Below are 17,227 nucleotides of genomic sequence, written 5' to 3' on the forward strand. Positions count from 1 at the left end.
CGGGCTTCCTTATTGCATTGAGTGCCGTCAACAGATTCCCGCCCAGAATTTCTGCAGCCTCCACTATAAAAAGTGACACTGACCTGTGACTGGTTCGCCCCCTTTCATGTCAGGCGGGACGCATACGATCTTTAGTGATTCTTCCAATGTCTCCCAGCGTATCCTCTCGCTGTGCCCTGCCGTGCCGCTCGCTCCACAGCGAAGTGGCAGCCCAGGGCAGGCGGCCAGACTGACAATTGAGACGCTGTCCTTGTGACAACCTCCTCCCACGGGTCCCTCCAGAACTTCAACTAACCAACTACATCCAATCCAGCACACCAGCATCACATCACATCGCATTGCTCGTCTTTGCTGCCTTGTGCGCCTCGGGCCGCCTTTCTCAAGAATTGGCTGTCGTCAATTTTCAGTCGTCTTTCGCTTTTCCGCCCTTTAGCCTTGTTCGGAACCTGGGCGGTGCAAGGATATTACTTAACTTTCCTCTTGACCTCCATCCCCCGATTTCTGGTCCTGTCTCATTGCAAAGAAAGAGGGCCGCACTGCAGTATCACAGGTTGGGCAGCCAAAAAGGCGTACGACAACCATCATCTCTTCCTCCGAACAGAATCAGTTGGGGAACAATGCATCTTACTTTACGACGATGAGCACCAAGACTCTGTTTTCTTTCTGCCGGTCCGCTTCCATTAAATTCGCATCCTGATTTTCCTGATATACTGTCCTTTCTGTTTCTGTCATCACCGCTGCAGTCTCAGCCGCAGCCTCATCTCGTACCTGGTCAACCATTGCTCCCAGTCTTCTGTCTCATATTTTTATCGACATTTCTACCGCCTGCACTACTGGATCGGCCTTGTAACATTGACCACAGCCCATCATGACTACTACCCAAATGTCTCCTGATCTTCCCAAACCCTCGTTTGCCAAGGTAAATACCACACCGTGCTTGGCTCCTCTATAAGTGGTCCTTATTTGTCAAAGGAGCCATTCTTTTTCCTACCCGGTACTAATTCATGCTACTTGGCAGGTCGCTGCCTCCGTCTCCAAGGACTCCGCACCTCCAGCGATTCGGCGGATAGCCACACCATCTAAAGAAGGAACCATGAGCTCGACGACAATACCATCCACATCCACCGCGCCCGTAATCGCAAACGGCCGATCTGGCAAGGCTCCAGTCGCAAGGTTGCCCTCGCCGCAACGGGAATCAAATATCAACCTGACCAATCTCGGAAGCGGTGAAGACAGCCTCGAGAGATCTTTAAAGGACTTGAGCCTAAGGGATAAAGCCCCTAACCTTGTCGTGAACGGTAGTGGACCTTTGGCTCCCGAGAGGCCTGCAGTCGTCGTTGGTAGAGACAGCGGATCCGACGATTCTCAACGAGCTGATTCGAGTTCCGAACTCGGAACTAAGCCTCCTAGCCTGGATGGAAAGAGCATCACTTCAGGCACAACATTTGCACTCGATGAAAAGGAATCGCTAAGACCTGACGATAGCGCCAGTGTCAAGGCCGCTGCAGAAGATGACGATGCTTTCTCTGTACGCGGTTCATTAGTTGCTGGATCTCGCATGGGCTCAGAGGTAGCCGCACGAGCTCGAATGCTTCACCTGGGCGATATTCCGGAGCGAAGGCTACCACAACCAGTTCCAGGCACCGCAGCTCAAGGAGTTCTGACTCCCCAGAGCTCATCATCTGAACAACCCCCCGGTGCACCCATGGGTACTCCTGGCTCCTCAGATGCCCTTGGTGTCATCTATCGACAGGCGCCGGATGATAAACTTCTAGAAGCCATGGCATCGCCCAAGGACAGACTCTTTCTATTACGGCTGGAGAAACAGGTCATTGATTTTGTGCAGGATTCTAAGTATGTATATGATCACAAATTCATTCATTTTGCACTAACCATCTTTTTTCTTAGAGAGCCCTACATGGACCTTCCACCGTCCAACTCGTTCTGCAGAATGCTAACACATAAGCTGGCGGACTACTACCATATGACACATTCATTTGAGCCTCACGTGGGGTCTGTACGAATATTCAGGACGCCATTTTGTCGAGTTCCCACCTCATTGGCACTTATCAACCCCAGCCCTACTGTGCCAAATAGCAGCACTCCGCCTCCTGTTGTTCTACCCAAGAAGATTATGCGACGCGGCCAAGATAGTGAAGGTGGCCCAAGTGCTAGCCCCTCGAAGCCAACTTCTGAGACAGGCAGTGATGCTAAGGATAAGCCCGCGGCGAACCAGAAGTACGTACAAGTCCATGATGTGTTAACAGTCACTCGAGCTCACCAGCTTTAGACTTACTAGGGAAGAGCGAGAAGAGCAGTATAAATTGGCACGTGAGCGCATTTTTGGTAACTCAGAAGACAGTGTCACGGGTAAGTAATGAAGCAATGCCAGTGAGGAACACTTTTTGACAGGAAAATTAGAAGAGGGCGACAATGGCGTTTCAAGAGCCAGTTCAGTGTCTGCCAAGGACAAGTCCAATATCGGAAAACGAGGTAAAACTGGTAAACAACGACGTGATGATTCGGACAGCTTCGATTCACGACATCAGTACACGCCCTATTGGGGACCTCAGCAACAGACTTGGATATCCCAACCGCAGTACATGCCGCCCCCCAATACTCAATACGGCGCCCAAGCACCTCCAGGGCCAGTATACTCAGGTCAAGTCGCACCTGTCTACACACATCAGGGTCCCGGATACCCTGCGATGCCAGCTATGCCACCAAATCAGGCATATCCTCAGTACTCAGCCCCTCCGGTAAGTTCCATATGAGAACAACATGAGCAGAATAGCGACTGATCTGTCCCACTAGTATGCCCCTCAAGCCGCCCAACAGCGCTATCCTTCTGGTGGAAGCCCTATGACTAACTACGGTGCACCTGTTCCTCCGGTTGGCCCGCAGCAACCTGGTTGGCAACCGGGCCTTGCTCCTCCTACTCAATACCAGGCGAGGGGAGGCACCCCAACCGGTCCTCAAGGGCATATGGGAATCCCTTATGCATACGGGCAGCTCCCAGCAAATATCAACCCCCATGATCCCAAGAGCCAGCACCCAATTCCCGGTAGTTATAATCGCAACCACGCCTTCAACCCAAAGACACAATCGTTTGTGCCTGGTGGTGGGGGTGGCATGGCTCCTGTCCAGCCTCCACAGCCGCCATTCACCGCTCCCGGATCCCATCATGGCAGTCCTCAAGTTGGCTCACCTCATCTAGCCTATCCTGGCGGTTATCAACAGCCAATGTCTCAGCCTTATGGGGGCGGATATGGTATGGTAAGGCAGGGGTCTAGCAACTCGATGCCTGCATATTCTTCTCCTCGCGTTGCTCATATCCAACACGCACCGCCGCCACCGCCGCCTGTAATGCCGCAGAACCCCCCACACATGGCTCCCCAGCCTCTGCCCCCTCATTATAGTATCCCCAATCGACCTAACATCCCACAAGTACCTAGCCAGCCCTTCTCGCATTTGCCAACATATGGCAACCCCGCCACTCTACCCCAGAAACCAGCTACTGGAATTTAAACATTGTCATTGTAAAAAAGGGGGGAGCATGACGTGGTGTTTACAAATTGGGAGAACCACAAGGCGTACACGGTATATTAAGCATCTTGGCGTTATCGGTGGACAGGATGGACGACATGAATTTGTAGGCCAAGGGCCAATTTACTAGACGAGTTCAATACCACTTTGATATAATTCTTCTTGGCGATGAAGATAAAACCAATGGCCTGGCGGAGAAGAAGATAGTTTTATATGACGATTGAATTCGATTCTATGGCCAGGAATGCCAGAATTTTCATGCCTACCACAACGCCATGATTTTATTGAAACAATTGACCCATGCTTCATCTCACATCCATGCATGCCAGGGGGAGATATCCTAGACTTTCCTTGTCTTCGGGACATCGCCTTGCTCTAACCTGGACTCCAATATCTAGTTCCCATTTCTTCTTTTCACGAAACCTCTCTACTCAGCAGGCTCCCGAGGTTCCCTTGGCTCTCGGGGTTCACGCTGCTGGCCACCACCTCGGCCACCACCTCGGCCCCCTCGCTTGCCTCCCTGTCGGCCACCCTTGTCCTCCGATTTGCCCTCACCCTCCTTCTCGTTGCTGGTCAGGTTGGCAACAGCCAACCGCTGTGACAGGTCGATCTGAGTGCGAATAGTGTTGGCCAAGTAGCTGACCATGAGAACGTCTTGAATGTGGTTGTTGAAATCATGCTCGATCTGAGAAGGATCAACCTTGGGGGCGAGAGACAGAGCGTTGAGAAGGTATTGGGCAACAGTGTTGTTGGGTTCCTCGTCCTCATCCAGAACTCCGTTAATCCACTCACTCGCTCTGTCGAGAAGGCTGATGGTCTGCTCAATTGATCGACCGAGACCCTCAATGTCAGAGACAAGAGGTGCTGTTCGAGACTCAGCGTCCTTTGCGCTGGCGATAGCCTCGAGAGCACTTCGGTCGGCGTCGCCGTAGAGAATCTTGTGGGGGACCTGGATGAAAAGGCAACTGTCGGCAGCACGCTCAGCGTTCACGGCAACGGGAGCGCTGATATAGCATCGAGATTGTATGTCCTCGCCAGGCTCGGTAGAAATGGTCATGTGAATGGCGGGGTGGGGGAATGTGCCGGTGTCAGGGCTACCGAAGAAGTTCTGGATGAGGGCGCTGAAGCTGTTGAGCTCATGAGAGGTGGTGTACCAGCCGAGAAGGGACTCGCCCCTGTTGGCCTTCAGGGTCAAGGCGAGCATGTTCTTCTGGTATTCGACATCGACCTCGACCTGGTCCTCTTCCTCGGTATGGGGGATAGCGAAGCACGAGCGAACCTCGACTTCGGTGCCATCTTCAGATCGGGTGCCGACAAGGGCGCCAATAACTCTGGTAGATTGCGTATCTCGGATGTCTCGTCGAACGGCGTGGTCGAGGATAGAGAGGACAGCCTGTTGGGCAGAGGGCAGATCATGTTAGCCAAAGTATATTCCCTTTGACGAATGTTCTGATCTCAGGATAGAACACAGATAGTCAACCGGAGGGGGGGTCATCGCAATCGTACCTGAGGCTGGATGTTGACAGTGAGCGGGGCAAGGTTAGTCTGGATGCCCACGGTGTTGGGCGCCAGAGGCCTCGCCAGGTGAATGAAGCTCTCAGAAGCAGCAGCGGCCATAGTGGGCAACTTTGAAGCTGAAGCTATTGGGAGAGGAGTGTAGATGTCTGCGGAGAAATGGGTGAGCCGGGCCGGGTCGTCTTGGGTCACTCTCGCGAACCTGTCCTATAACAAATTTCGCCGATTTTGAAGAATTGCAGGTTTGGCGGGACGCCGCTGGGGTTGTGCGCGCTAAGATATGCGATAAGACTGTTCGTGGCGTTTGCGCTGAGAACCCCACCAAGCCGTGGCTTGACAATGCAAGGCTGAAGGTAGCCTCATAACTTTTTTTAACCATTTTTTTGTTTGACGCCGACAGGCTCTTCGGCGCAACTTGACCGAACTCTTGACATTTTATAACGTTCCAACAAATTGAAATCTTCTGGTAAACAGGATAATGCCGCCGCGCGGAAGAGGTGGAAACTTTAGAGGCCGTGGTGGTCGTGGCAGAGGAAGAGGTGGCCGAGGAGGTAAAGCGACAAGCCGATTTGGACCCAACCGAAGATTCGACGGAACTCGACTTGCCGACAATGATGAGTATGGGCATAGATATAACTGGTGACTGGGAAGTTCACTGACGCATGGTAGATCCGAAAGTTCTGGGTCAGAGTCGGAATCTGCGCCTGAAGACACAGTCATGGAGGACATCGATTCAGATGACGACGATGATGAACATACAACATCGTCAAAGCCATACATGGCCCTTCTTCGGAGTTTCAATAACGAGAGCAGTGCCCCAGATGCAAAACGACGAAAATTGAACCACAAAAATTCCACTCAATCTCAACCTGAACAAGACTCCTCTGGGGAAGAATCACACGCAGACGACCAAGATGAAGACACTGAAAAAGATATCGATCGTGCTGAGGACGAGGCAGAAGAAGAAGTCGAAGAGAAATTGGATGAGGATGAAGATTCGGAAGACGAAGAAAACCCAACAGATCCCTTCGACGTGCATTTTGCGCACCCCAACGACGATACCGTCTCACAGAGAGTCAAGTCCGTACAAAACAACGATTGGGCAACGAAACGAGCATTACTACAAAATATGAGAGCAACTATTTTGTGCCCAGGGTCGGATACAGGGTCTGAAATACCAAAACCCATTGCTGGCTTGGATGGCCTACAGCTCAAGCAGAAGCTTAGAGAGACTTCCACTCGTAAGATTGGAGACTTCGATGCTCTCCAGCGCAACTTGGGCCCTTTGATCTTCAATTATAACGATGTACTGTTTTGCGATCGAACAGTAAGGAACTCAGACTCATTGCGAGAATTGGCATGTCTACATGCTCTCAACCATGTCTTCAAGTGAGTCGATCAATTTGACATTTCATATAAGCCCCAGTCGCTAATCAAAGAAGAACTCGAGACCGTGTTATCAAGAATAACTATAAATTGGCCAAGGAGGGCCAAGATGCCGACCTAGAATTACGAGATCAAGGCTTTACCCGTCCCAAGGTGCTCTTCCTCTTACCAACACGTAACTCAGCTCTTCGGATGGTGAACATGATCCGTGATATCTGTGAGCCAGATCAGCAAGAGAACCGCAAGCGATTTGACGATGGATATGTCGACAAAGAGGCCAAGTTTGGCGCCGATAGACCGGCTGACTTCAAGGATCTTTTTGAGGGAAGCGATGATGACATGTTCCGTCTGGGCATGAAGTTCACTCGCAAGACAATCAAATACTTTGCGCAATTCTACAACTCAGACATACTCTTCGCCAGTCCTCTCGGCCTTCGTATGGCTATCGGCTCTGAGGAAGACAAGAAGCTTGACTTTGATTTCCTGAGCTCTATTGAGATGGTCATTGTTGATCAAGCGGATGCACTTCTCATGCAAAATTGGGAGCACGTCGAATTCATCTTTGAACACATGAACCTCCAGCCCAAGGATGCACACGGTTGCGATTTTAGTCGTGTTAGAAACTGGTATTTGGAAGACTGGGCAAAATATTTCAGACAGACTATCATCATGTCTGCCTTCAACACCCCCGAGCTGTCCGAGCTTCTTCGATTACACTGTCACAACTGGACTGGAAAAGTCCGGCTGCAGCCCGAGTACCCAGGCATGTTGTCGCACCTTGGTATCAAGGCGAAGCAAACCTTCTCTAGGTTCCAGTCCAGTTCGGTCGATAAGGATCCTGATGCACGATTTGAGTATTTCACTTCTGCCATTGTTCCCTCACTTGCAAAGCGGGCAAAGGATGCGACCGGAACACTTATTTTTATCCCCTCCTATCTGGACTTTGTCCGAGTGAGGAATTATTTTGCGACGTCAAGCGCGGTCGAAAACGTCACCTTCGGTGCCATCTCCGAATATGCAGACGTACCAGAAGCCTCGCGGGCGCGGTCACATTTCCTCAACGGGCGCCATCGCGTTCTGCTCTACACTGAGCGAGCGCATCATTTCCGACGATATCAGTTCCGTGGTGTGCAGCGAGTCATATTCTACGGATTACCTGACAACCCCATCTTCTACACTGAAATTGCGGGTGGGTATCTTAGCAAGAGTGAGCAGGATCTCAGACTTGAACCTGGTCAGGGAACTGTCAAGGTTGTGTTTTCAAAGTACGATGTGATGAAGTTGGAACGGATCGTGGGTTCCAAGAGAGTTGGTAAGATGATTCAGGATCGCGGCGATACCTTCGAATTCATTTAGATGCATCTTGTGTCAGGGAGCATAATTGTATGGTTGAAAGGTTATTAGAGCCAGGACAGCGTATCAAGTGCGCCTTTTTGAAAGCACCATGGTTTGGTAAAAAAGACAATCATGTCGTGATGCAAATAATTTATACAGATACAGATTTTGTACAGAGTCTGGCCCCCTTCGTAATATGATATACATGTCGCTTCTATGGCGAGTTCTTCCGTTGCGCCGCCTTTCTCACTGACTCCGGTACGATGCCAGCGGCCATTTCCTTTGCCCGCTCAGCATTCTTGTCTGCCGCCTTCTCGGCCTCAACTTCGGCCAAACTACTCTCATCCCGTGATGGTCCAGTCTTCTCACCAGTCTTCAAGATCATAAACCTCCGCACCATCTCCTCAAACGGCACCTCGCCGCGGAACTGTGTGACTTTCTTGATGTTGGTTCTGGTGACAGGAGTATGCTCTTGCCCTAGCATTCGGTCGCGGGCAACTGTCTTGGCAGTCATCATGAACCGTGAGTCCTTTGGGCCGTCGACGAATTCGAGGATGGCGCTCTCGCCCTGATCATTTGTGTTCTTTGACTCGGTGCGCACGACGCGAGTATAGCCTCCCTCTCGGGTCAAGTATCGGTTTCGCAGCTCGCCCAGCAGTTTAGGTAGGGTTGTGGTGGGTGTCTAGCGAAGAACCTTACTGTTAGCATGGCTTCTCTGAATAAGCCCCTGTGGTATACATACATATAGGATACCCTGTGCTGATCTCCGTGCAGGCTCGTTGTCCCTCTTCGCCAGTGTGATGAGCTTCTCTGCCATGCGCTGGGCTTCCTTTGCCTTGGCGTAAGTTGTGTGGATATGTTCGTTTTGGACGAGCTGAGTAACCAGACCGCGCAGCAGGGCCACACGGGCTGCTGAATTGCGACTCAGATGTCGGTACTTGACAGTACCACCAGCCATTGTGACGGATGGTTATAGCGGTAGCTGGCCGGGGAAGGGTAAAAGCGGTGCTCGAATTATTAAAAGGTTTGTTCGATGGTTCGTCGCTTTGCACGTGGGCAGCTCTAAATCCGTTCAAGATACGGACGGTATCTTGGTGGTCAGTTTTTGGTGGAGGGAAATTTTTGGTTGGGCCTTTTTCGGAGCCGGCTTGTCTTGTCCGCCGACAGAGCCTTTGCACTACGTCAACCCACCACCAACAGAACCTCTTCAACAGCTCTCCAAAGGGGAAATCGCACGCGTCACGAGGGCAATTGGGCTCGCGCACGCTATGAAACTCTGTATCTAAGCTTCATTCGACCCTCACTCCCGGATTGGTCGTCTCTGATACATCAAGAACCCGGCAAATTACCGCATCTCGGTCAACCGGGCAAAGGCTCTACATCATGGGCTTCACCACCGGTTTTGTACGCAACTCGATGAGCCATGCATGAGATTGTATGCTAACTTCGACTATTAGACCGGCGGCGTCACTCTCACCCTTTCCCTCGCCTACCTCTCTGTGCTTGCTCACCAGCGCACCCGTGAGCAACAAGGCTCTGCCCTTCGCGCACAAGCTCTCGCCATCCAAGGGTTGATCGATCCTCTTCCCCCCCTGCCTCCGCCCACACGGTCTGAAGTCGCCGCTGCTCAGAGGGCTCAAACTGTTGAGATTGCTAAGGATCGATGGAACACCGAAGTTGAAAACGCCGTGCGATGGGTGCAGCACACTGACTGGGTTCAAGTGCGCGAAGGCCTCGAAGATACTGCCTCACGGCTATGGGCCCGAGCCTTTGGTGTTAGCCCCTCGGAAGCTGTTGGCGAGGCCGGAAGAAAGGTTGCGGAGGCTGAGCGGCAGGCCAAGCCCATCGTAAAACAGGGGGCTGCTAAGCTTGGTGATGCTAGCGGAAAGGTAGCGGCAGCGGCCAAAAGCGCTTTCCAGAAGGCCAAGGCCGAGAGCAAGGATTTCGCCAGTGTTGTTCTGGATCACAGCAAGGATAAGGAGAATGTCGATATTGCTCAGGAGGACGGTACTCTTTCAGCATTGACTCCCGTGGAGAGGGCGCTTCAGCAACGATTCGGCAAACCCGAGGACAAAGTGAACAAGACAGTTGAAGAGGCGCTGAATGACAGATACAAGCCCATGGACGCGAGGGATAACACTCAATTGAGAGGAGTCTAAAGGAAAGTCGTTGAACAAAAGGTTGGCTGGTTGACGATGAGTGGGTGAACGGTGTGAATATTTGTTGTACATTGCTATCTGTACCACCATTTCTTAGAGTCACTCGAATAGAAACCAGGCTTAGAAATGCTTGGTATGATAAACTGAGTTGTTGCGTCAAGTGAGTAATGTGACAAAAGCTACTGACCACCTCTCAATGCGAACTACCTTTATACAGACCCCCCTTACTTGCAAACAACTCCTCTTTCTATGCGGTTAATTGCGGCTTTCCCTTTACACATACCAACAGTCATATATTAACACTGAACTTTTGAATGAAGGATCAATGACTGGCGATGACTCCAAAGGAGCGACAAGCAACTGCAAAAGCCATGGCAGTAAACGCCAGCATAGCAGCAGTCATGCCGAGGGCCACCACAACAAAAGTCATCATGATAAGAGCAGTAGGCCGGATGCAGGCACCATGGCCACCGAGGACTTATACGGCATTGAGTCGGGGGCAACGAAAAAGAAGAAGCGCCGTCATCGTCATCCCAAGCCTAATCCGAGACTCCCAACTGACTTCCTTGCCCTTCTGTCCTGGGATTCTTGGCTCCCGTGGCCAATTGATTCCAAGAAAACCCATATGGGCAAGACATCGCGCAAGCATAAGAGGTCTAGGAAGAGAACATCTCACTCGGGCACCTCACACCGTGTGCAATCTTGGGTTCAGGAAGTGACTTCTCAAGTGACGCCCTCCGAGCCCCCGATACCGCCAACTGTGCCATCTCTAGCACCATTAACCCCCCCCCCCACCCCTTCACATCCAGTTTCGTCATCCCCCGGGCCCCAGCAGGGAGCAGAGGTCGAAGAGGCTGGAGAGGCTGAAGAGGCTGCTTCGAATAACGGTAAGAATATGGTTAGAGGTGCACACCCCCATCATGTAATACTAACTTTAGTGAAGAGGGCGGACCAAAGAATAACTCAGTACCAGTGCCATTGACTCTAGGAGCGCACAACGGCTTGCAGGTCAAATGGTGGTCTCAAACCATGGGCCTAGCTCCTGATAGGAAGAAATGGGACCTCGAAGTGTCTTCTGATGCCCAGCATGATATGGATGTGATAAAGTTCGGAGAAACGACCTTACAGCTGATCCTTTTGATGACAGGACTTGCCTATGCGAGAGAAGGGTGTTTTTGGATATAAGTTAGTAGACATAAAAGACTGTTACAGTTATTTTTGATCAGTAATATTATGTTACTCTAATATAAGTAAGGTAGTCGGATATTAGGGGTAATAAAATAAAGTAGATACTCTTTTCTACCTTTAAACAGATATCTAACCTCCCCTTCCCGCTACTAATGATATACCGGATAACGCTGATCTAACTTTAGGTAAAAGTATCATTCATGGCTTTGCTGGTTGATGCCTCAGGTAAACGGCCGCAACGGACCTACCTAAGGTACCTCACCTTCTGACATGAGGTATGTGTTTTTTATGTATTCTCAGATATTTGCTTGTCTTTGTGCTTCATCCATTACTCACCAACAACATGCTTTTCGGCACACAGAGAACCGGCCTTGACGTGCTGTTGGATCGTCCACGCCCCAACCAATGGCAACAGTTCTGGTCCAAGCCGTACGTCTTTCTTGCACATTTCTTCTACTCTCTTCGTCAGATTACCCACGAGCCTCTCGCAAATCCCATTTCTATTGTGTGCATATCAGACACGCACAATTCTCAACCTCGTCTACCATTTGGAGATGTACTCATTCACACCGGAGATCTTACATAGTCAGGGTCATTAGGAGAGCTAAAGGCTACTATCGCTTGGCTCAACTCTCAACCACACACACACACACACACGCACACAAGATAATCGTGGCAGGAAACCACGACATACTGCTCGATAAAGGCTGTGATCGTCGAGAGGAATCAATGGCTGAAAGACAAGGTCTAGATTGGGGAGGTTGTATTTATCTTCAGAATGAGACTACAACTATCACCTGCAGCAACGGCCGAAACCTAAAGATATATGGAAGTCCTCTATCACCTCGCCACGGGAATTGGGCATTCCAATACTCGCGGAGCCAAGATGCTTGGTCAAATACTGCTCCGAACGGTATTGACGTTCTCGTCACTCACGGCCCTCCTTTCGCTCATCTCGATCTAAACCTCTGGTGCCATTATCTTCTCAAAGAGTTGCGGCGCATCCGTCCTTTGCTGCATGTTTTCGGGCATGTACATGAAGGATATGGTCAGGAAACTGTGTTTTTTGATAGATTACAGAAGACATATGAGAAGGCTTTATGTGACGAGACCTTCTGGAGCTTAATGAAGGTATTCAAAGAGTTTTTAAGGTCTCTCCTAATGAGAAAGAAGCCAGCGATGACGAGTTGTCAACTTGGTGAACCCAGCAATGGTCGGTGGGCTTAGGAATGAAGAGAAGAGAAACCCAATCCAAATCATTATTTAATTGTCTTGTCAAAATGACTAGGAGAGTACTTAAATATCTTGGGCTCAGTTCTTACAAAGGCCACATGCAGCCCAGAAACAATTAGACTCATAGCCAGAAACTCAGCGCTTCCGGGCCCGACCTTCGGCTTTTCAGCAGAAGAGGTTTGGATGGCGGCTTGGTCATCTAGACGACGTACAGCCATGGCCCAGGGTGGTTGAAGTTCAAGAAACCCTTCACGGGTAGTTCCAACTCAGCTTCTACGCCAGCGATGATTGCAGGACGACACCGTGGTAAGCCTCTTCCGATACGTCGGCTGAAGGCCGGCCTTTGCGAGGCAGATCGCATAGCGGGCTGGGTCCGCATCTTGGGAATGCCAAGATGGACGAAGTTCTCCGGGCCATTAACGATTTATATGCGAAATCCTCTAGAATCAGGGCTCCTATCACCTGAAGATTTGCAAACTCATAAAGCTAACGGTGATGATATTGACACAATGAAGCTTTGCTCTCTAAGGGGCAATGAATGTAAATTATACTAGACTTTAGAGATGCCTGGATACATCTTTCGAGGCTGACTTAGAAACGATAAAAAAGGAAATTCTAAAACTCAGAGATGAAATTAACGCACAGGCAGAGGACACTGAGAAGCATCGCTTATTCATGAGAAAGTAGTCCGCCTATGATTCCACGATCCGAGGAAATACCAAACATTGGATCACGCGATCAGGAGCTCGCTCAGTAATACGGCTGCGAGTTGACCTTGATGATAAAATAAATATTAGGCGATTTAGTCTAAGTTTAGGAGGCTCTTTGCTAAGTTTATTTTAGTACCCTCTTCCCAAGTCTTAAGCTACCTTAGCTCCCCAAGAACTAGGTATATATGGCATGTCTTTGCGGTGACATCTCCGGAAAACCCCCCACTTGTTCCGGCCTAGGTACCGGCAACGGCCTGAATGATGGGGGCATCGACGGAATTAGAAAAGTCGGGACCGTTATTGGCTTGCGGGGTTGAGGGCTCGGCTGGCAGTTTTCCACGGCTTCTCCTCTTAAAAATGAGTCAATGGATTGATCTAGGTAATGGGTCTATGGAAGGCTTTAGACAAGTTCCCGGACATATATTTCAGAGATTCATCAAACTTGAGACTATCATCTGGCGGCAATTGGTCGAATTGTCTTACCCATCAGAACGGCCACTCCGAATCTACCTTTGTAAGAAGAAGAAAGAAAACCCGGGTTTCTCTGCTGGTTCGATGGCAGTGAAGCGAGGTCGGCAGTCGCCGGCGCAGCTCAGCTAAGACAGTTGAGGAAGTTTTCCAGTGGCAAGCGCATGCGATTGGACAATAAAATGGAGTCAGTGGGTGATCGATCCTTCTGATTGGATGGGCCACAGACTTTCCGAACTTGACCGATCACGCCGCGTGCACATGCGCAAGACGGAAATCGCTGACGGGCTCAGTTATACCAACGCTCTCATTGGCAATTGCTGTTCTATCTAAGATTCTGGTCCCCGACGCTCAACCTTTATCATCTCTTCTCCCCAACGGTCAACTTACACCTCTTGTCTTGCTCTACTCCTTCAATTCAAGTCCTCTCGATACCCCTTGTCTCGCTGTTCGTGATTTGCGTTGTTTCGTCTTCCAATTGTCATCCTTCCGACCTGTTCCGCTCATCACAAGGACCCCCAGTTAACCGTCCGTTGAATTTTTGGCCACCTTACGCCCGAGGCCCGCCATCTATGTGTTTCGCCCTGAAACTTTCGCCGCTCTTCATCCTTTCAAGATCAACCATCGTCTCTCCAAAACACCATCAACCGTAGTCGACATCATGTCTTTCTCCAGCCTTGTTCAAGACTTGAGCCTTCGCGACTCCAACGGCGCTCGCCGCCCTCAGATCCCCGGTCCCCGCTCTTCCGTCTCGACTCTCGATGACCGAGCTTCACACGTCTCGCGTGCTATGTCCTACACCAGCACTGCTGCCACCAGCGTTAGCATTTCCGGCGACATTTCAAGCCAGCTTCATGGTGGCTACTTCCACCCTCTAGCCCGTTCATGGCAGGCCGAGCGTCAACTCACAAAGGTATGGAGCGTAATTGAGCCCTTAGTAATTAAGGCCGAGGTGTCTAACATGATGTATTTAGTCCATGCTCATCTACCCTCTCTTCGTCACCGATGGTGAAGGCGACATGATTCTCGTTCCTTCTCTACCCGGCCAGCACCAGCTTAGCTGTGACAAGCTGATTCCGTTCCTCGAGCCTCTCGTTCACAAAGGCCTCCGCTCTGTTATGCTCTTCGGTGTCCCCATGCAAACTGGCACAAAGGACGCGCTAGGTACCGCCGCCGACGATCCCGAAGGACCTGTCATCAAGGCCATCCAAATCATTCGCCGCCGTTTCCCACAGCTCTTCATCTGCTGTGATGTCTGTCTTTGCGAATACACTTCTCATGGCCACTGCGGTATTCTCCGTGATGATGGCAGTCTGAACAACCAGTTGTCTGTCGACCGTATCTCTGATGTCGCCATCGCTTATGCTAAGGCTGGTGCTCACTGCGTGGCTCCTTCAGACATGAACGACGGCCGCATTCGCGCCATCAAGCTTAAACTGATTGAGGAGGGAATTGCCCACAAGACAGTTCTTATGTCGTACTCGGCCAAGTTCTCAGGCTGCTTGTATGGCCCCTTCCGAGATGCCGCCGGTTCAGCACCTTCATTTGGTGACCGCAAGTGCTACCAGCTTCCTCCTGGTGGTCGTGGCCTCGCACGACGTGCCATTGTGCGAGATATCAACGAGGGAGCCGATATTATCATGGTGAAGCCTGCTAGTCAGTATCTGGACATTATCAGTGATGCCAAGGACCTGGGTAAAGATCTTCCCGTGGCTGCATACCAGGTCAGTGGCGAGTATGCCATGATACATGCCGGAGCCAAGGCTGGAGTCTTCGATCTCAAGGCTATGGCTTTCGAGTCAACAGAAGGCATTCTTCGAGCTGGTGCTACTATTGTGGTCAGCTACTTCACCCCTGACTTCCTCGACTGGCTCGAAAACTAGGGTTTGCAAATTATACATGATATACACTGAGATTTATTTCAAGGCGTTGGCAGGTGTTTGGGACGAAAATATGGGCGTTTCATAAATGAAGAAAGGGAGCAAGGGATTTGATTATATTATGTCAAAAAGGACTATACGATTGGAAGCAAGAATCACTCGCTAATGAAAAACAATATATACATACGAACTTGGTGTTAAAATATCGAATTTGTGTAACTGGTGCTTGTTATACATGACGACACCCATGATCTCAGCAACTTTCAACAAATGTAGCTAGGTAATGGATTGACAGCAGTGCAGGCTCGTTGAAGATGAAATACAGATTGTATAGCGCGGTGGGCCATGACAAGGAAACGAAGCGTATCTGCCAGGCTCGACCAGTGCCACTGAGATTCGGATTTGGGCGAATGACAAACACAGATGACGTGTCGTTCGTTCAACTCATATCAAGATGAGGTCGACGAGAAACTAGATGGCTGGCAATGAAGCGGGATAGTGATAGTCGTGTCGATCACAGCACACCTTGAGGCTTGGGGCCATGAGGCATGAGCAGAAGCAGGTCCACAGGGCGATCCTACAAGATTAGTATCCGTAGATGCGAGACAGGACCTGGCAAGCTTATATGTTTTACGGCACGAGGTAGCGAGAGTTGGTACCTTATGATCAGTTACTTAGGTACTTACAGTATTTTGCAGAGTGAAGCACATATGGAATGATCAATACTGAGGTATACAGTGCATAGCACCTCATGCGTGAATTCAAAAATACGGTATCAAGATGCAACATGAACGCTGTCTGTCTATTCGCTAGCCCCTATCGTCTACGTTGGAAATCTGGGTCCTCTTGTTTTTGTCGTCGTCAGCTGTCAGCTCATGATGCGCCGTGTTGACGCACCGGTAGCCCTCTCTCTCTTCCCTGAAGCAAAGCCAAGTTTTTCTCCACGTGAGAGTTCAGTTATCGTGTCAGAGAGAGCGAAGAGGGAAACAAGCTTTATTGTTAGTTTCATGTTGACAATTGAGATCGGTCCCAGAGAAGAGGATGTGAGATCGAAGTCTGGACGAACCAACAAGTTTGCCAAGTATTGATCGACTATGCGCCATGCTGGTATCCTCAATGATCTCTCGGTTCACATAGAGCTTGACTCAGCTCGCCGCATGAGTTATGCTAGAGGTTATACATAATTAGCTCTTTACGGTTTACTAGGATGGTGTTATGTTTGAGTTACGCTTCACCGGGAATTTAGTCGAGCTGTAACGCCGGGAATACTACCTTGTATGCGGCCGACCGTTCGTCTTAGATGGCAGCTTGAAGTGGTGCAGACGATAGATGATGATGGGCCGTGTGCTCATCAGGACGGATTTCCCATCTTGCAAAACCGAGGATGTGCTGTTCCTCAATGGCTCTGTCGTAAAGTCGAAGCCGGTTAGCCGTGTCAAACATTTACATGTAACCCTTGAAGCTGTGTACTGTTCAGATGAGACAATATCTGGTGCACCGTTGAATGCCTGCACCAGATTCCAGGTCTCCATAGCAGTTGAAAGGGTATGGGAGGCTATAGTACCTCACGTACGCGCGTTTCTAAGGGAGCATCCCAGTATCTGGAACCCTACATGTCGTAAATAATTGGGCCTGGAGGGACATTATCATATTTGTGTGGTGGGTCCATGTTGAGGCCGGTTCAACGTCAAATGCAAATGAAGAATAATAATAGAGCCATTGGACTGATTGGAAAATATCTGAGAGCCTATAATTGCTAGAGTATGCAACAACAATCAAAGTTTATAGTATTAAGAAGTCAAGAATC

The 17,227-nt window shown here is 50.1% G+C and overlaps 8 protein-coding genes across 12 annotated transcripts; 6 read left to right on the plus strand and 2 right to left on the minus strand.

Moving 5' to 3' along the window:
* Nucleotides 1–278: 278 nt before the first annotated feature.
* On the plus strand, nt 279–3,528 carry FVEG_02699 (hypothetical protein; the record flags this gene model as incomplete). The annotated part of the gene is made up of 6 exons (XM_018890138.1): nt 279–919; nt 1,019–1,854; nt 1,909–2,238; nt 2,291–2,370; nt 2,422–2,759; nt 2,815–3,528. The coding sequence occupies exons 1-6, from the start codon at nt 869–871 to the stop codon at nt 3,526–3,528; spliced, it is 2,349 nt and encodes a 782-aa protein (XP_018746413.1). The 5' UTR covers nt 279–868.
* Nucleotides 3,529–3,561: 33 nt separating this feature from the next.
* Nucleotides 3,562–5,302, minus strand: FVEG_02698 (eukaryotic translation initiation factor 3 subunit F). The gene is made up of 2 exons (XM_018890137.1): nt 5,053–5,302; nt 3,562–4,939 (listed from the first exon to the last, which is right to left on the minus strand). Exons 1-2 carry the CDS (start codon nt 5,161–5,163, stop codon nt 3,974–3,976), a joined length of 1,077 nt encoding a protein of 358 aa, XP_018746412.1. The 5' UTR covers nt 5,164–5,302; the 3' UTR covers nt 3,562–3,973.
* A 237-nt stretch (nt 5,303–5,539) lies between these two features.
* Nucleotides 5,540–7,819, plus strand: FVEG_02697 (hypothetical protein; the record flags this gene model as incomplete). Its single annotated transcript, XM_018890136.1, has 3 exons — nt 5,540–5,679; nt 5,731–6,450; nt 6,504–7,819. The coding sequence occupies 3 exons, from the start codon at nt 5,540–5,542 to the stop codon at nt 7,801–7,803; spliced, it is 2,160 nt and encodes a 719-aa protein (XP_018746411.1). The 3' UTR covers nt 7,804–7,819.
* A 14-nt stretch (nt 7,820–7,833) lies between these two features.
* FVEG_02696 (hypothetical protein) lies at nt 7,834–8,888 on the minus strand. Its single transcript, XM_018890135.1, has 2 exons — nt 8,525–8,888; nt 7,834–8,464 (listed from the first exon to the last, which is right to left on the minus strand). Exons 1-2 carry the CDS (start codon nt 8,738–8,740, stop codon nt 7,997–7,999), a joined length of 684 nt encoding a protein of 227 aa, XP_018746410.1. The 5' UTR covers nt 8,741–8,888; the 3' UTR covers nt 7,834–7,996.
* On the plus strand, nt 8,186–10,218 carry FVEG_02695 (hypothetical protein). 3 transcript variants are annotated; one of them, XM_018890134.1, is made up of 4 exons: nt 8,200–8,482; nt 8,557–8,806; nt 8,860–9,186; nt 9,240–10,212. In XM_018890134.1, the coding sequence occupies exons 3-4, from the start codon at nt 9,166–9,168 to the stop codon at nt 9,939–9,941; spliced, it is 723 nt and encodes a 240-aa protein (XP_018746409.1). In that variant the 5' UTR covers nt 8,200–8,482; nt 8,557–8,806; nt 8,860–9,165; the 3' UTR covers nt 9,942–10,212. The 3 variants fall into 3 exon arrangements, with proteins under 3 accessions (XP_018746408.1, XP_018746409.1, XP_018746407.1); XM_018890133.1 differs by having other exon boundaries at nt 8,186–8,482; nt 8,557–9,186; XM_018890132.1 differs by having other exon boundaries at nt 8,200–9,186; nt 9,240–10,218.
* Nucleotides 10,219–10,404: 186 nt separating this feature from the next.
* On the plus strand, nt 10,405–10,987 carry FVEG_02694 (hypothetical protein; the record flags this gene model as incomplete). The annotated part of the gene is made up of 2 exons (XM_018890131.1): nt 10,405–10,828; nt 10,950–10,987. 2 exons carry the CDS (start codon nt 10,405–10,407, stop codon nt 10,985–10,987), a joined length of 462 nt encoding a protein of 153 aa, XP_018746406.1.
* Nucleotides 10,988–11,434: 447 nt separating this feature from the next.
* Nucleotides 11,435–12,502, plus strand: FVEG_15119 (hypothetical protein). Of its 3 annotated transcripts, none has more exons than XM_018904222.1 (2): nt 11,452–11,558; nt 11,720–12,422. In XM_018904222.1, exons 1-2 carry the CDS (start codon nt 11,473–11,475, stop codon nt 12,354–12,356), a joined length of 723 nt encoding a protein of 240 aa, XP_018746404.1. In that variant the 5' UTR covers nt 11,452–11,472; the 3' UTR covers nt 12,357–12,422. The 3 variants fall into 3 exon arrangements, with proteins under 3 accessions (XP_018746403.1, XP_018746404.1, XP_018746405.1); XM_018904223.1 differs by having other exon boundaries at nt 11,455–11,558; nt 11,729–12,447; XM_018904221.1 differs by having other exon boundaries at nt 11,435–12,502.
* Nucleotides 12,503–13,386: 884 nt separating this feature from the next.
* Nucleotides 13,387–16,902, plus strand: FVEG_02693 (delta-aminolevulinic acid dehydratase). Its single transcript, XM_018890130.1, has 2 exons — nt 13,387–14,453; nt 14,515–16,902. The coding sequence occupies exons 1-2, from the start codon at nt 14,202–14,204 to the stop codon at nt 15,421–15,423; spliced, it is 1,161 nt and encodes a 386-aa protein (XP_018746402.1). The 5' UTR covers nt 13,387–14,201; the 3' UTR covers nt 15,424–16,902.
* Nucleotides 16,903–17,227: the final 325 nt, after the last annotated feature.

The sequence above is a fragment of the Fusarium verticillioides genome, chromosome 5 (assembly GCF_000149555.1).
Source record: "Fusarium verticillioides 7600 chromosome 5, whole genome shotgun sequence".
NCBI classification, from domain to species: Eukaryota; Fungi; Ascomycota; class Sordariomycetes; order Hypocreales; family Nectriaceae; genus Fusarium; species Fusarium verticillioides.